Source organism: Orbicella franksi, chromosome 12 (genome assembly GCF_964199315.1).
Source record: "Orbicella franksi chromosome 12, jaOrbFran1.1, whole genome shotgun sequence".
Classification (NCBI taxonomy): domain Eukaryota; kingdom Metazoa; phylum Cnidaria; class Anthozoa; order Scleractinia; family Merulinidae; genus Orbicella; species Orbicella franksi.
In genome coordinates, this window is record NC_138156.1 from 10998570 (window position 1) to 11015721 (window position 17152).

Here is a 17152-nt window from a genome sequence, read left to right on the forward strand (position 1 = left end):
CCTTAGACATGACATAAAGTATCTTCAAGAAGATGTCTTCATGGGTGGGGAAAGAGATTGTTTTGTTACAATTTCCCCCATCAGTCACCGTTCCCCTTCCCCTGTGGTACTTAAAAATCAATCTTAAGTGATCATTACCTGATAGCCTCGGCAAAACCATCTGTTCTCTTTGGTACAAACAGTGTAGGGGTACTAGGCACCATACAGTCCTCTTCTTCATTGAATGGTCCTGGTGCTGGCTGTCCCTGACACATTGAAAGATGTACATCAAGGTTAAAGGAGTCAGGTTGGACTTTTTACTGCAAATATTCAGTAACAGACATTGGATGGAACGTGAATAAACCCAAGCAGTTAAACTGTCTGTGTTACCCTTGTGGCCACAACAGAGCTCTGTTAACTTAAGGTGCCTGCTTATGCAAGGTCAAGATACAAGGTTGTGGTCTAAGAATAATTACAAGGAGCGCAAAGGTTCCTAACCATGAAATTCTGGGTGCCCAGCACTTATAAGCTTATATGAAAAAGAAAAAAAGGTTTTTCCAGTCACCTAAAGGCAAAAGTTAGTCACCTGTGACACCTGGGCACAGGTCTCTGGAACACAGCCATGGGATAGATACATGTATGGAATGGGGAGGGGATTATTACCAATTAAGGGATTATTTGTCCTTTCTTGTTCCAAATGCCACTAAACAGGAAGGAGTGCAATTTTGGGAGTTGCCATCTTCTTGTGGATGGCTTTATTCAGGAGAGAATACAAAATCGACAGTTAAAACTGCCGGTATTTGAAGGTGCATGTTATATAATATCAGGGATGTACAATTTTTACAGATTGCATGTCTTACCTGAGGGAATGAAAAAGGTGCCAAGTGGGACCTGGCACTCAGGAGTCGTTGTGCATATGGTGCTGTAGTGGTTGGTGCGCTTCTCTGTGTGCTCTCTTCCACAGTTTCTGGGACACTGAGCTGTTCTGTTGTAGAGATTTCTCTCTCAACATTTGTCTCAGAAGTCTCGGCTTGTGGTAGCTCATGTTGACCCTCTTGCATTCCTTCAGCAACATCCTCTTCTGCAGATCAGACAGAAAAAAAAAACCAGACTGAATTAGGTGTGTATAAGACTTGTAATTAAGCTATCAGGTTGAGTTGTCTATAAACTGATGGTGAACAAGGGGTAGCCTGATTGATGGTCACTCAACATAAAATTTCATTGTTCTTTCATGGCATAAATGAAAAGGAATGTTGCTTTAAATTTTGTAACAATAATCACGACAAAAATTATTGAGAACACTACTCACCTTCTATTTCATCAGCATCCTCCTCCCCCATCTGCGTATCTTCAATTGTCACCTCTTCTCCGACATCTTCCTCAACGTCGTCGTCATCATCAATCACCTCCACCACCTCTTGCTTCACATTATCCTCCTCTTCATCTTCACCAATGTCTTCATCTCCTTCATCAACACCCTCTTCCTCCACATACTCCTCTTCCTCCTCTTCACCTTCATCTTCTTCCTCCATGTCACCATCTTCTCCCTCGACATACTCGTCACCTTCCTCCACATACTCTTCCTCTTCTTCATCCTCTCCTTCATCTTCTTCCTCTTCAACTTCATCTTCATCACTTTCAATCAAAACCACCTCTGGTGCCCCAGTTGAAGCTTGAACAATCTCTTGTGTTTCAGCAGCTCCTTCTTCTGACTCCTCTTCTTCTTCCCCTTCCCCTTCTTCCCCTTCATAAACATCAAAATCAAAATCCTTGATGGTCTCTTCTCCTTCAAGTTGATTATCACCTGCACTCTCGGCAGTCGTATCTTCTTCTACAACCTCCTCTTGTGACGTTCCCACTTCATCTTCGACCTGCTGTACATGGAAAATAATACACACAACCTGCTGTGACACTGCGACGATCAAGCTCATAAATAACAATTATACCTAAAACCATAATCTGGACACTATTCTACATGGGAGAAAGTAAGAAACCCTACTGGAGATTCACACTATGAACTAGTACTCATGTTTGCTTACTCTACAGGGTCAGCTGCAGAGAGACATTGTGACAACAAACTCTCTAACCCCAGAACAAAATACAGTGATCCTGGCCACTGTTCTAAGCTGGAGTACTCCATTAAGTCACTGCTCATTCCACTGTATAGATCGCAGCTGATTACGTTTTACTTAATTTTACAGTTACGAACCTCTAAAGTCCTGATTTTCTTTGTCACAGGTTCATCATCTGTACTTGAACCCTCAGCAATTTCAGTTGTAATTCTGAAAACAGAAGAAGGTAATTATAAGTTATTGTATATCATAAATAAGAAGATTCAAAGTGTTGTAAACCTTTGGATAACAGCTAATAAATTGTAATTATCTTATCAGATTCTAATGGAATACTAAATATTGATTGCAATCTTTGCTCCTAAATTCTTTTGAGCATGTTAGAAATACAACTGAACCTCCAATAAATTCACAATAAAATAACTTTTAAGTAGAATGCTTCAGCTCTTTTGCCTGGATTTTCTCTTCAGGCCTATATATACTTGTATGTAAGTCACTGTCATTTGTCCCTCATACCTCTCAGTCACTTGAGGCTCATCTCTCTGTCTCTTGCCAGACACTACAGCTGTAGATGGAGTTGGCTGCAGCTGTTCACTAGCGGTAATTTCCGTGGATGATACCTCTGGCTCTCCTCTGACAGCATTCAAGATAAAGTTAATAATTATTTATTTACTCTGAGTAAGCTTCTAAAGCTGATTAACTGAATTTCTTTTGAAGGTTACAAGGCAGGTTGTCTCTCTCCTCTGACATGGATTAAACAATAATTGCCACCTATTTGCAGGAAAGGGTAGTTTATTGTTAACTACCCTTCCCTGCACATACTGGCAGCCACAAGCAATATGTTTGTTGAACAAGAACATTTCATAACCCAACAAAACATCAAACATGCGGCAATAAAATCTGCATCAAAAAAAAGCCCCTAGCTTCCTTTCAGAGTAAAAGATTTCACACTTAATTCAAGTCATGTATTACTCACTCTGGATGCTGCTGCTGCTCTACTTCTGCAGTGCTAGTGATTGGACGGACAGACACTGTAGTTGGTACAGAGGTTGACACGCTGCTAGCAATAGAAATAGCTGTCCCCGTACCCCTTATGACTCCAGCTATGCTTGCAGCTTCCGAGGGGGTGGAGGTGACTGTGGGTAAAACAGTTGCTGTGGGGGTAGGGGTACTCTGTGTTGGTGCTACTGCTATGGGTCGGACACTGGCCTTGGGGCCGGATCGTTTGATTGGTGTGGGAGTAGTGGTTGGTTTTATTGTTGCTGTTGGTGGTACAAGGGATATTGGTGGCGCTGATGTAACAATGATACTTGTTGGTGTTTCTGCAACAAATTTTTAGTACTGAGTTATGCATGCCTTACATGAAAATCTTATTAGAAAAGTCATTCAAGTAGTTTCTCTAGTGGGATCTTCTTGGTAAGGGTAGTAGGCTTGACTCTGAAAATGAGTTCTGCTCCAGTTGTCGAAACATCGTTCTCCAACAACATTCTTTTGAGAGAATTACTGTCACCCAGATGATCACAATGGGGGAACTACTGATCCTCCTGAGTTCAAACCATTAAAAATAGTTAAGGATGTACATGAATCTAGGCTAAAATGATCAAGATACATTATTGTTACCAGCTTAAAGGAGTCAAATTTGGTACTGGCTGATGGGCAAGGGACCTCTGGAGTCCCGAAGCCCATAAGATTTTGTCTCAGTTCCTATAATGTATTGCTGTTCTCTTCCTTGAGTGTAGACCAAAATGCTCATTATTATTATTAATCATTGAGATCTTGATGCAATACAACAGAGCCTTAAAGCACTTCTGTATTGGAACCCTAACAAGGATTTCCATGCTATAACTTGGCAGATATGTTAGTGATAACCTGTGATAAAATAATTTTGGTAATTTAATCATCCTATTGGATTTTGGGGAATCATTCACGCTTCCTTGAAATAGAACTGCTAACATTCAACACATTTCATACCCTTGGTGAAAGTCCAAACAAATTCCAAACCTTGGAATACTACAATATTAAACAACTGCCGCTCTGTTTGTGATGTTGTTCATTCATTTAACATAAAATCAATTTTTTACCAACCTTGTGTTGCAGTTGTCTCAGCACCAGTGACCTCCCCTGGAGTAGGCCTTGATATGGAACTTGATGCACTGACTGAAGTCTTCATTTTCATTTGCTGTTTTTGTATGATTGTTTGATATTGTTGAACCTTCTGTTGAAGTTTCTCCATGTCACTGAACAGAAAGGGAAAAAAAAAGACAGTCACATTTTCTGACGTTCTGATCACATTAATTTTTTGCATCTTCAAGAAAATAGTTATCCCATGCTAAACTGTCTCTCTTGGCATGCTCAGGTCCTCCTTGTCTGGGAGGGATCACAAATTCCTAAGAAAAATTACATACTGATGTCATACTTTGCTTGATTAAGGAAGACAGTTCACAGCTATCTTGTGATCTGAAAAACCATTAGGCCTAAGAATCCCCATCAAAGTGTTTAGTTTATGCCCAAAGAGGAAAACCAGAGAGTCCAGGGAAAATCTTTGGTGCAAGAACAAGTTAATGCTCTCATTACTAACCAAAATTTGTAACCCCACATACATGTAGCTCCACACAGATCCATGCAGTGCATATGATTGATTTTTGTTCAGTTTTGATTTTCGTGAATGAGGAACTGTTAATTAATCCAAACCCCTTTAAGAGATCTACAGTATATAGAGACATGTCATTACTTAATATGAAGATTTAGAGTCAAATTGGCTCTTACTTGGTGTAGAAGACATCGTTGATGTAAAACAATAGAGAACAAAAGAACGATAAAAATAAAATCAATAGATCTGTGAAGCCGTGTTCTATTGTGACATCTCCTGTGTCTTCTACACTAAGACGGAGATGTCATATCCTAAGCATCTGCCTATTTAAGGAGGTTATAAAGTAATCAACTTACAGTTTTTGTTTGTGTTGGTTCTCCTCCAGTTGCTTCTTCATATTCTCTGCTGCCTTCCCATTCTGTTCCTTCTCGACTTGAGCATCTTGTAACTCTTTCTCTAGTCTTGTTATTTTTCCTTCATATTGTGAGTTCAGTACTTTTATTCTCATCTCCAGCTCACTCAGCTGCTGGCTTAAAGTCTCGTTTTCCTCACTAACTGATTTGTGCTTCTTTTTCAGGTCTTCATTCTCTGCATTCAGTCTATCTTTGGTAGCTGATTACAATATTTATAAAAGCAGTTTTAAGTAATGTTTAAAAAACGAGCATCAGTGTTTTATCGGATTTAAAACACGAGGTGTAGCTGAGTGTTTTAAACCCAATAAAACAAATGCTGTGAGTTTTTTGAACAGCTTCAAAAACGTTTGTGGTAGATCTACTCATTTGCAGAATAATCCTTGGGTTTATTATTATTATTCTGGAGAAAATCCACTGCAAAATTTAGCCGTGTATTTATCAGATTTAAAGAAACTCATTAATCATTAATTTCTTTTGTATTTCCTTTAAAAATCAGTAATGAGTTTTTGGAGGAATTAGTATTTTCTATTCCTTTGTAAGACTGCAGATCTAGTGATCTCATTCTAAAGCAAGAATGAGCACTCCCTCTCTGTTTAGTAGCTAAAAGGGTGAAATGGTTATGAAACCTCACTGGCCAATTCTTTGTGATACATTCTTGTTTACTATTCTGGCCTTAAACATACATAAAACATGTAGTATAAAAATAGAAATCAAATTATACAGTAAGGTAATTAAACTAAAGTGTGTGAAGGAAAAACAAAAGAAAAAGTCCTTGACCTTCCAACGTACATCTTGGTTAACTTGGACTGCTTGTTGGAAGTTTACTGTACTTCATAACCGTTTCTCTCTGTTAACTATGCAAACCCCATTTGCATTGGTAATTACATGTAATACCCTGGGGATTACGCAAATGACAGTATGAGAGAATTTAACACTTGTTCCACCTCTTCACTGTACTCGAGGCCATGAAAGCAAAGAGGTTGGCAACCCACCCTCCCACCTAATGAGTAAGTTGGGCTTGATCTCTATTTTCGCCTGGTCTTAGGCTTGTCCCAGGCCAGAGCGATTCCCCATAACTTATTGCCATGTCATTAATAACAATACCCAGGGTAGAATATTACACTATGAAATAAGTAAGTGAACTTTCAAATATCAAATAACACTCATGATTTAGCCTGGCAATTATTATTCTAAGAAAAAGACAAAAGATCAAACATTTGTTTCACAATTTGATTAGACAATCACACTGCAATGCTTAATGACAATTGCTTACTGCATGAAATATTAAGCATGAGTGCCAATAAATTATTTTATTTACATGTATTCATTCACTAGCATACCTGTAAGCTGTTGCAGTTTTTCTCTAGCTTGTATTAGGACTTTCCTGTTTTTGTCCTCTTTCTCTTTCAAGAAAGTCTACAGGAACAGAAGCATGTTAAAACAAAACAAAACAAAGGCAAACAATAAAAACATCTTACCACGACCTCTGTCAAAAGTTTTACACGACTGGAACTTGTCTTGAGATTCAGTGGCATGAAACAACTGGGATTGGTCAAGTTAAAATCACCAAATTGAGAAAGTTCTGTGCTTCAAAATTGAAAAATGTAAGACCACATGTGGACCAAATCCTACTTCAGCATTAGCTTACTGTTGTTGTGAACTCTTGGTAGTCCTGAGTTCAATTCCTTGGCCACACTTACAAATAGCTAATAGATCTGCCTCCTGGTAGTTGGGATTTTAAGGGTTGGTTCTCATATCATCGCTCAATTGTTTCGATCGCCGTTATTGTTTGCAGCTGCTGAAACGATCGATCATAATATTATTGATCATAATATTATTATCGTCCTTCAAAAACTTAATGTATATACAACTGTACACTCTTATTTTTGAACTTCTTCCATGAACAATGCCCAATTAAACTCTACAGTTGTAGTGTCCACGTCGGTTGCGAGGCTGTGTTGAGTTCTGGATACTATTGATGCACCATGGGACAGTTTGGATTGCTTTGGCTGTCTCCCAGTGAGAAAGAAGTTCACAATCACCTTAGTCTGTGACCAATCACCTGGATAGAACACGGACCATCCAAGCAATCACGATCACCCCAATCACTAGTGGCGTTACCAGTCATCTGTGTAGTGTTCTCATATAATCGTCCTGATCATAATACCACTTTTCCAAGTGACAGCGGTGGTTGAAACAATCGGGGCGATTATATCAGAACAAGCCTTTAACCAAGTTCTGATAATTTACGTTATTTACAGTTGAGCCCTGCTAGAGTGTATTTTGGACCCGCAGGGGAGACAAAAAGTAGTGCAAAATAGCGGAAGTTTGAAACAGCCAATAGTTAATGACTGAAAGCCAAATCAAAGGGAAATGGTTTTGAGTTCAAAATAGCGGGGTCAAATTCCTTTGTCCACTGGAGGAGTGGTGGTTTAATCTGTCTGACCATCCCATCTTCAAACACAACAGCAATTCAACTACAGTGCTTGACAAATTTGGTGGCATTCTCTACTTCAATAGGTATTTTACAACAGTTGGTCACATAACATGCTTTACAATACTAATTAACAATGATTTTCCATACAGATCCTTGTAATTTTCCAAGTTTTCAAGCTGCCATAAAATCTTTGCTTATCAGTTTAACAGACTAGAATTTTCCATTCTTCTTAATAATTTACTCCTCTCTCTATCCCATATAGTTCAATGCCAGCAGTCTTTTTGTAGTGATTAAAAACAGAAAAGGTTTCTGTAGACCAAAGCTTCCTCGCTTCCATACAAAACCTTCTGACTTTTTGCAATATCCATTTGTCATAAAAAATGTCAACCCTACGTGGCATTAGTCTGAAAATTGGTGTTCTGGCTATTTAAATCATGCTCTTTCCAGTTCTGTTACAAAAGGCCTATTGGTGTTTTGACATTGAAGTCAAGGCACATTCATCCATAAAGTATGTAATTATACTAACCTTATTCTGTTCATCCAGCTCTTTCAGTTTCTTCACCTCTTCTTCTGAATTCTTCACCTGTTCTGTTAGTTCTTTAATCTTGGTCTCATATGACATCAAATCCACGTTCTCTGCAGCTGCTGTGGCAGGTGTAGCTGTTCCCTCTGGCATGGGCTGCCCAGACTCACTCACTTTCTTCTTAAGCTCCTCCATTTCTTTGGTTTGCTCATCAACTTGTGTCTTGTAATGACGAGCTATTTTCTTCAGTTTCTTCAATTCTTCTTCAGAGTTCTTCACCTGCTCTGTTAGCTCTTTGATCTTGGCCTCTTGTGATGCTTGATCCACATTCTCGGCAGGTGTGGCCGCTGTAGCTGTTGTCTCTGCTGTTGGTTGCCCAGACTCATTCAATTTCTTCTTAAGCTCCTCCATCTCTTTGGTTTGCTCATCAACTTGGGTCTTGTAACGACGGGCTATTCTCTTCACCTACATTCACCACACAAATCCCATTCAGACAATTTTCAGTTAGCTGTAATAACCATGTTTTTGTCTTCAGGTTTAGTGAAGACTTGCCATGAACAATACTGAGAGGTTAACATCACCAATTGGACTATGACCTCATATTACTTTTCCCTAATCAGGCAGCGTTATTGGTAACTTCCTTAATGGACAAGAACTTCTTCAACTTGAAGGAACGTTAAAGTAGAAGTAGTTTACCTGTAATATACATACACATGGAGTTCAAAGAAAACAAAGAGGTGATGATGGACAATATAAACTACCGTAACTAAAGCGAGGAAGGTTAAACTTTAGAAAGATTGAGGAAGACTAATGTATTTCAGCCTTCAAGCCAAGATTTTTATGAAACTCAAAATATTCAGCAGTCTTGCCTGGAGTAGAGTTGTATTCTTGTCATTAACTTCCTTTGTCTTGGCTTCTAGTGAGGCCTTCAGTGTGTCCACTTCTTCCTTAATTTTAGCCAGTTCTTTCTGATGCTCTTCCTTTAGACTTCCTACTTGATCACTTGATTTTTGAGACATTGCCTGAAAAGACAATTCACCCTGTCATTATGCAGTGTATAGGTGCAAAAGTGGAGCCTCGAGCCACATATATCACCGGTCGGCATTTTCATTTCCATGCTATCGGATGGGATGCTAGTCAATTGCACATTTAGCTACTGTTCTGTTTCGTTGCCCCAACAATTTACTGGCACCCCTTTATGCACTCCTACAATGAGCAACAAAAGTGCTGAGACACTTCTCCATAAAACTTGATTTTCAAGTGTATTGGAAACATTCCCCCTCCCCCTTTCCCCACAAAAAAGTTGATTTTTTTATTTCTAAGACTGCACAGACCACAGCACCTTCACAACAATGACTTGGGGGGCTGGGGTAATAGAGAACTAATGCTACTGTAGAAACAAATGAAATAGAATAAGAGGTTAAATATCAAAAAGCATCATTTATTAAGTGTAGTGTCTTAGCACGTTTGTCACCCACTATGAGGGACACTGAGAATGAAGTGTGTTATGGACACCATGTGGACAGTGGCTGAGCTCAAACTTTGATGTCTGCACCTCAACCAACGAGTCACTGCATAACAGGTTTCATGCATTGTTCTTTATTTTTGACTGGCTAATGAGCGTGTTCTTGTATGTCCCCTCCCTTTTAGCCCGCATCCCCCCTTCCCCTTATAAATCCTGAGAATTCACATGGGGAATTTTGACTTACAGTGAACTGAATGACCCTCCATTCCAAAAATGGTATAATATGTAAGTCCAAAAGAATTTAGAAACAAGATATAGCTGAGCACATTTACCTGTTGCCTTAAATACTTCAAGATAGTCATTTGTTGTAGAGATTGAAATAAACACTACAACTAAATAAAAACTGAGCAATATTTTACAGTTAATATTTATATGCACTGATTTATAATTCAAATAAGCTTCCTCCCCTGTCTATAAATTAAAATCTCTCTTAAGATCCTCATGAAGTGTTTGGGTAAAGAAATAAGCCCCATACAAACAAGGGATTTAACAGAACTTGATGACATTAGCTGCCTGCTTGGAGGCACAGACATACCTCTTATTGACCGAGTTTGAGGGCCATACTGAAGGTTACAACCTAAGTCTTTTCTCCATTGATTCATGGCCCACACGCGAAGTGTGCGGGCCATAAATCGAAGGGGAAAAAACGAGAATCTGTAACTTACAGTACTGATTGAGAAAACAAGGTTAGTAAGATATTTATTAGAAAGTTTTGACCAATCATAGTATGCGTACTTACCCCAGAGATATAATAAATTATATTACCCAGCATAGTAAATGGTTTGAATCCAGGAGTATCAGTAGTTTGTATAGTGTGATCATCCAAGTGAGGGGAGTTCTCAAAAGAACTGTTGTTGGTGACTGACGTTTCGGTTTTGCATCCAACTAATGACTGATGACAAACTTTACACGAGTCTTTCAGCCAATGCCATCATGGCTAAACTGACCAATCACTTTCAACAGACCAGACTTATATGTAAAACATCATTGACTGACAAACACTATTCACTTGACTCTGCAGATGATTTCCGCTTAGGTTGTCGAAACGTCAGTCACCAACAACAGTTCTTTCAGAACTACCCTCACCTGGACAATCACACTATACCAACTATTATATTACCCAAGGGAACACTTCACCTTCAGTCCCACAAGCTCTCCTTGTGTTTTTGACAAATCAGACTTCAGTGTTTCTGTCTGAGTTCTCATCCTCTGATTGTCGCTTTTCAGGCTGGATATCTGCTGCTGAAACTGCTTCTTTTCTTCTTTCATTCTTTTGTATTCGTCAGCATCAACATTCTTGTACTGTTCTGTCAGCTGGTTGATTTTTGCCGTCCAACGAACAATCTACAACAATAAGTTTTTATATCATGCTTTTAAATAAGAGCTTTGCTCTTTTCCTTTTCTGATTTTTTTTTTTCTCTTTTCTGCTGGACTTAATTGCATTTTCAAGTGACAAGTTTCTATGGAGTATTCCTTGCATTATGCAACATGGCAGAAGTTCGTACCATTCAACACTAAGGCCTAGCCTCAGAACTCATACTTCCTAATTTAATTACCTATACTTTAATTACTTTAATAACTTTAATTACCTCATTTTTCAGGGCAGTTTTTTCGGCTAGCAATGCGTCTTTTTGAGATGTGAGTGATTGCATACCATCCCTCAGAGGTTTCATATCTCCCTCCAGTTCCTGAACCTGAGGAAGAACCCACAACAATGGTTGTGATCAGTCAACAGCAAATTCATAAATCATGTTTTGCAACTGATCACATATTTCCAAGGCCTTCACATTTTTTGCAGACACTTCTATTGCAAATCTGATTGATTCTCTCAATAGTTAGTGTTAAACAACAAGCTACAAGTTTTCTATGAGTGTTAACAAGCTACAAACAAGTTTACTATCTCTATGCAGAAAATGGGGCTGACAGCCTAAAAATAATAATTATTATTAAGAGTATAACAATCAAGAATCTACAATTTCAATACTTAGTTTTTAAAGTAGTTAAAATTTGAGAGAAGATTCAGTGCAATCAGGTAAAGCCACAAGTCTTTTCATTTGTTTCGTTATTCTGTGTTTCGACATTTAAGTGGCTGTACTGTATTTCTAAGGGGAAAAGAAAAGGAAAAAAAGACAAAGAAACAAAACAGAAAAGAGTTAATGCAAGATCTTACCCATGACAGACATTGCTCCTCAATTTGACCCTTGTCAATTTGTTGCAACATAGGTTTTTTTGAAAATACCTAGAACCCATACCATACCTTTGCCACAAGCTCTCTAACTGTCTTCTCAGCACTCTCCTTTTCATTTTCCAGTATTTTGTTAGCCTCAGTAAGTTCATTCAGCTTCTGAACTTTCTCCATGACCTCTTGGTGCTGAGCAGCTGTCTGAGTGTTGATATTGGACTGTGTTTGTTCCTCTGTTATATTCTTCTGGAGGTCCTCTATCTGACCTTGCAAGTATCCACATCGCTGTTGGTAGCGCATGCTTTCTGACTGTACTGATTCACACTTTGTTTCAGAAATTTCCTTTTCTCTGCGGACAAACCTTCAACAAACACCAAAGAGTTAGTAAGAATACCTACATGTACACCAACAAGATTAAAATTAATACATTCAAACCTCTTTCATATGGACACCAAACGGTTAGAAGTGGTGCTTCTTCATTTAAGTGTTATATGTACTCATGCAAGCCAGAGTGAATAATATCGACTACAGCCAAAATTGACAAAGCTTTGATTCTCAATTTTCAAGCTTTCCCTTCCTGAAGGCATCCTGTAAAGTTCTACTTGTATGATGTACTAGCATGAAAGTCCAGCTCACTAGCCCCCACCTCCACCCCCCACAACATTTCATCTCTTAAACCACTTTCAACCTGTACTTTAAATTCCTCAAAACAATTCCTGAGAAAATTCATTCACCCATCAGGCAAGTGACAGATTCATCTAGCCTGACAGCATATATGTAACTGCAAAAATCCACTAGCCCCTAGCTATCAGACACTACTTTCCTTCCATGCTGTACAACAACAAGATTACTAACAACAAGAGCAATAGTGTAGTAAAAAGCATGATCAGGTTGGGAACCTAGCCTGGCAAATCAGTAGAGAGCCTCTGACAATATTGTGAGACCCTTATCCGTTAACCCATTGGAATTCCTCATTGATACGTATTTCATTCACATGGTGAAAGGAACTACAAGGTACACAGAACTATAGAAAACACCTAAAAGTTAGCTAACATACCTGATGATCTCCCAGAGTTCCTCTACAGTCTTGGTAGACTCTTCACCTCCTTCAGATGCCACACCCTCTTTGGGGGGCAAGGGAATGTTAACTGATGACTGTTTACTAGCAGCAAGCTGGGCACTGAGCTAGAAAATGGTAGAGGGGGAAAATGCTTCAATTACTTCACAGTTATAAATCTAAAATAAATTCTTTACATAATTTTACTAAAGCTAAAACATTATCTGTTTGCCTTGGATGGCAAATGAAAAATTTAAATACAATTCAAAATCTTTCTAAGGCAAAGTTAAAGTGCAATTAAACTCTAAGCCAAAACAAACAAGCATGCGAGCCATACACCACAAGCAAAGCACATGGTATTGCTCCTAGAACTCCTCCTGGTACCTCCCACATAACAGATAGACAGCTGGCCAGCATTAGCTTGAGTTTAACTTTGCTCATCAAAGTGGCTTTACCTTATTGTGAATTAATACCAACCTTTTCTAGCTGGCTATGCAGTGTGGAGTTCTGGTTGACAAGGTCAGCACAGCGAGCTTCTAGTTTCTTTGCTTCTGCTGCCTTTGCCTTTTTCTGATCTTCCCAAGAGCTAGTGTATTCTTGCAGTTGTTGTTCAGCAGCCAGAGCACGATCTTCTATCTCCTTGAATCTACCGCTTTGTTCTTGGAACTTGACAAACAAGCAAATAAATACAAACGTAAATTGGTGTTCTTTTAGTTCCAAATATCAGAACAGGACCGGTATTCCTCAGGGAACCTCTAAGTCATATCTAAGAGGACCTCAGAGGCATCACTCATAAGTGGCAGTTATATGCATACATGTAAATAATCAGGCAACGATACTCTGCATAACATACGTGTACATTGTAGCTCTCTTTGTTGATAGGATCCCAATAAAATAATTGTGTTCAGCAACAAACACAACATATGCCCATTAAAGTGTTGTAATCAACCTTTCATTTTGTCCCTTTAAAACCCAAGAGCAAAATATTGATTTCTCCAAACTTGATACACAATGTTTAATAGATCTAGCATTGGCTAATCTTGAAACATTCTGCATAATGAAATGTGTAATTCATAAACAAGCCCTAAAAGTCATGTCTGATGACTCAACAGCTACATTTGTAACTGTGTACCTGTTCCTTGAATGTTGTCAGTGCTTGCACATCATTAGCATGAAGGACTAGTTCCCTCTCATACTTGTCCTGAGCCTGTAAAGAAAAGTATTATTAAAAAAAAAGAAAAAAACAAGCTAAGAATTTTGGCACAGGAAGAAAATGCTGAGCCCTTCATTGCAAAAGCCAAGAAACCAAACACTTGAAAGAAACTTGTGATATCTTCTTTCCATATCGGCATGTAGTATAATTATGCATCCTATTAGATGTTTTGGTTGGTACTGTAGTAATACTCTAATACTTTTAAGAGTACAATTTCCAAAAAAAAAAAGGATTAAAACTATACAGCAATACTACATGTACAAATAAAAGCATCTTTAGAATAAGAAATTTATTATACAGTTGCTGAAGTCAATTAATTTATCAGCAAAAGAGGGAGAGTGTGACTGTTTTGTGTGAGGGTGCCATGCCACCCTGTCACACAGGTTTTCTGTACAAATTACTAAGTAAAACTATTCAATATTGCTGCATATTTGCACTCGTTCTGCCATTAACCAGATGATATTCACTGCAGTTGAAGAAAAAGTAATTGATACAATGTATTTGTTGTTCCTTACACAAGACAAACGGACCAACTGTGAACATCATAGTATTTATTTATTTTGGATTGACTGAGCATTTATTTGCATGTTTTTGAAAACCTCTCACCCTCTCACTCAAACATTGATCAAGCTCCTGGCATTCTGAGATTCTTCATGCATACATGTCTCGATGTGTACACCTCAACATCAGTTTGTACATGCAATCCTGCTTTTAAAAAATAGCTCTAATGGGAAAAAACTCTTTCTAGCACTTTGCAGAATACTGATATAACAATCACCTCCTTAGTCAAGACAGCTTGTTCTTTCAACTCTTCTTTTGCAGTCATTTCAGCAGCAGATGATGTCTGTGCTTTCTTTAACGCCTCGTCCAACTCAGCCCTAACCTTGCTCAACATGTCACGTAAACTCTTTGTCTGTGCTTCAGCTTCTCTTGTTACTTTTGCTCTGGTTGCGTTCAGATCCTGGTTCAGGGCTTGAAGGGTGGCAACCTGAGACTTGTATTCCTTGACATCTTGTTCTGCAGCCCTTAGTCTACTCTCTGTAGTTACCTTGAATTCATCACTTGTCTACAAAGGAAAAGAAAAGGTTTCGTTGTTTATGACTATGCTCAAAAGTTGGATTTAAATCACAGCATAGATTATGAAAATCTTCGATTTGCTTCTATTATCATGTGCAGTTACAGAAAACATCTATACTCCCCCCCCCCCCCCCCCCCAAACTGAAGGGATTGGAATTTCTTAGGGGTGGGTTGTTCTGTAAGACCACAAATATAAAGAAATGAATAAAGCCTAGTAACATACCTGGAGTTTCCAGAAGGGTTAGACTGGGAAATTCTTAGAAAAAATCCCTTCTCTAGGGGGTACAAATATTTTCTGGAACTACACAATATTACATACTCTATTCTAGGTTCCTTTACACTGCAAGGAGCAAAATTCATACATTTTCAAAACCAGACTCACCATTCCAAAAAAAAAAAAACAATAAAATGCAGTCCATTTGATTTTTTTTTTTTCGTTCAAACTCAAGATTAGTGGACACTTGGATCATTTGATATCAAAACAAAGGTACAAGAACTAAGCAATCATCTGTTTTTGCCTGTTTTTAGTGTCTTTAAATAAACAAATTACCTTGCTTAAGTCACTCAATAATGACTCATTTGCTTCTAACATGGACTTAAACTGTTCTGCACGCTGCTTGGCCTGCTGTAACTGTTCTCCAAGATCTGAACATATTGGAAGAAACAAAATCAAACCAATTTACTTCAAGAACTCCTAATAACTTAAACTTTCAAGTGAGGTTTGTCTTAATACATGTTCAGTTACAGTTAGAAATGGGGCAAAACCAATCCAGGGAAGACTGTCTTTCACCATTGTTATATACGAGCTTATAGCGATCCAAAAACTTCCAAGCCCACTCGAGGGATCTCCAAAAGACCATTTTCCAGTTCTCAGTGAAATATAACCTAGCCTCTGTACAAAAGTAAGGCTGGGGTTGACCCACTAGCTAATGATGATAGAAATTAGAAACTTGCTAGTATGATAATGGGAAAATTTACATTTGAAAAGTAGGAAGGCCTGCACCACAGCAAAGCCATTTCCAACCGTCACCTGCTCAATGGTGCAAGCCTGCAAATAACAGTCGGTCATCAGACAATTGTCTGGTAAATTTGAGGTTTTGACAGGTAAAAGCTTAGCCTGGTCGGACACTCTGACCGGGACAAGTTATTTTGTTATACTGCCACACAATACTACGCAAAAAAGCTTTGTTATCGGTTTTGTTATTATTCCAATTCTAAGAATTTCATTACGTGCAGTGAGTCGTCTCAAATGTTATAATTATGTTGAATTGTAAACACATCACATCAGCGCCACTATCCCTACATGTTAATTTACGCATTTTGCGGTGGCGTTGTGAAAGATCGTGAAGCCCCATTTAGTCTGAATTACGTTCATCTGAAAAACTACTACACACTGAGGTCTTATGTAATTACTCGTTGTTTGTTGCTACCAAGTGTTGTGGAATTAATTTTCATTCGTAATACATTGACCCGATTATAATAGTATGGAAATTGAATACACGGCCCAAGTACTCACGTTTCGTTAAACTGAATGCAATCACTTTCAAAAACTTTAAAACCTCTAAATTGTAACCAAATGTTTTTCTAGTCCGTATGATCAAAAATCAGTTTAATTTTTAACTCTTATAGTTTTTTTTACGTCTGTCAGTGTGGTTGAAATATAGTTTCCATACCACAGAAATGTTTTTGTGAAAAGCGTGAATGCACAGATTAGTCACGCTTTATAGTCACGACCACCTCCAACTCCACATTTTAAATAATTATGCAAATTTTTTATTCACTTGACTCCAAAAACATCCAGAGGAAACTTGCTTTCAGAAAAAGTCGAAGAATTCATTTCAGCCAATTTTCAAGTCTCTGAATCTCCACGTGGGAGATTGTTTCACCGCTTTTCCTGTTTTCGTTAGACGTCTTGGGAAACTTGTTACGTTGGAAATGCTTCTGTGACTAGGGGTATAAATGTTCGTAAATTAATTTTGTCAACTTTCAACAGGTAAAATAATACCAGAAGTAATGTAAAGGTCCCCTTGCTGGTGCTAGTAGTGATTTTACACTCAGTTGACTTATAAGCTTTTCGAATTGACAAC

At 38.3% G+C, this 17152-nt stretch overlaps 1 protein-coding gene across 3 annotated transcripts in view; it reads right to left on the reverse strand.

Annotated features, from left to right (window-relative positions):
* LOC145464103 (nucleoprotein TPR-like) overlaps positions 1-17152 on the reverse strand; it is a 48365-nt gene that overhangs the window by 5112 nt on the left and 26101 nt on the right. For 2 of the 3 annotated variants that reach the window (XM_081447916.1, XM_081447918.1), the window contains exons 31-49: positions 15616-15710; positions 14767-15054; positions 13908-13982; positions 13253-13441; positions 12776-12903; positions 11794-12079; positions 11126-11230; positions 10674-10880; positions 8881-9033; positions 8015-8476; positions 6392-6467; positions 4995-5250; positions 4134-4285; positions 3025-3370; positions 2565-2681; positions 2189-2261; positions 1289-1853; positions 840-1060; positions 139-245 (exon numbers count right to left, since the gene is read on the reverse strand). In XM_081447916.1, the coding sequence (XP_081304042.1) occupies positions 139-245; positions 840-1060; positions 1289-1853; positions 2189-2261; positions 2565-2681; positions 3025-3370; positions 4134-4285; positions 4995-5250; positions 6392-6467; positions 8015-8476; positions 8881-9033; positions 10674-10880; positions 11126-11230; positions 11794-12079; positions 12776-12903; positions 13253-13441; positions 13908-13982; positions 14767-15054; positions 15616-15710 (3901 nt within the window). The remainder of the gene's footprint in view (positions 1-138; positions 246-839; positions 1061-1288; positions 1854-2188; positions 2262-2564; positions 2682-3024; positions 3371-4133; positions 4286-4994; positions 5251-6391; positions 6468-8014; positions 8477-8880; positions 9034-10673; positions 10881-11125; positions 11231-11793; positions 12080-12775; positions 12904-13252; positions 13442-13907; positions 13983-14766; positions 15055-15615; positions 15711-17152) is intronic. The other variant, XM_081447917.1, reaches the window with a different exon arrangement.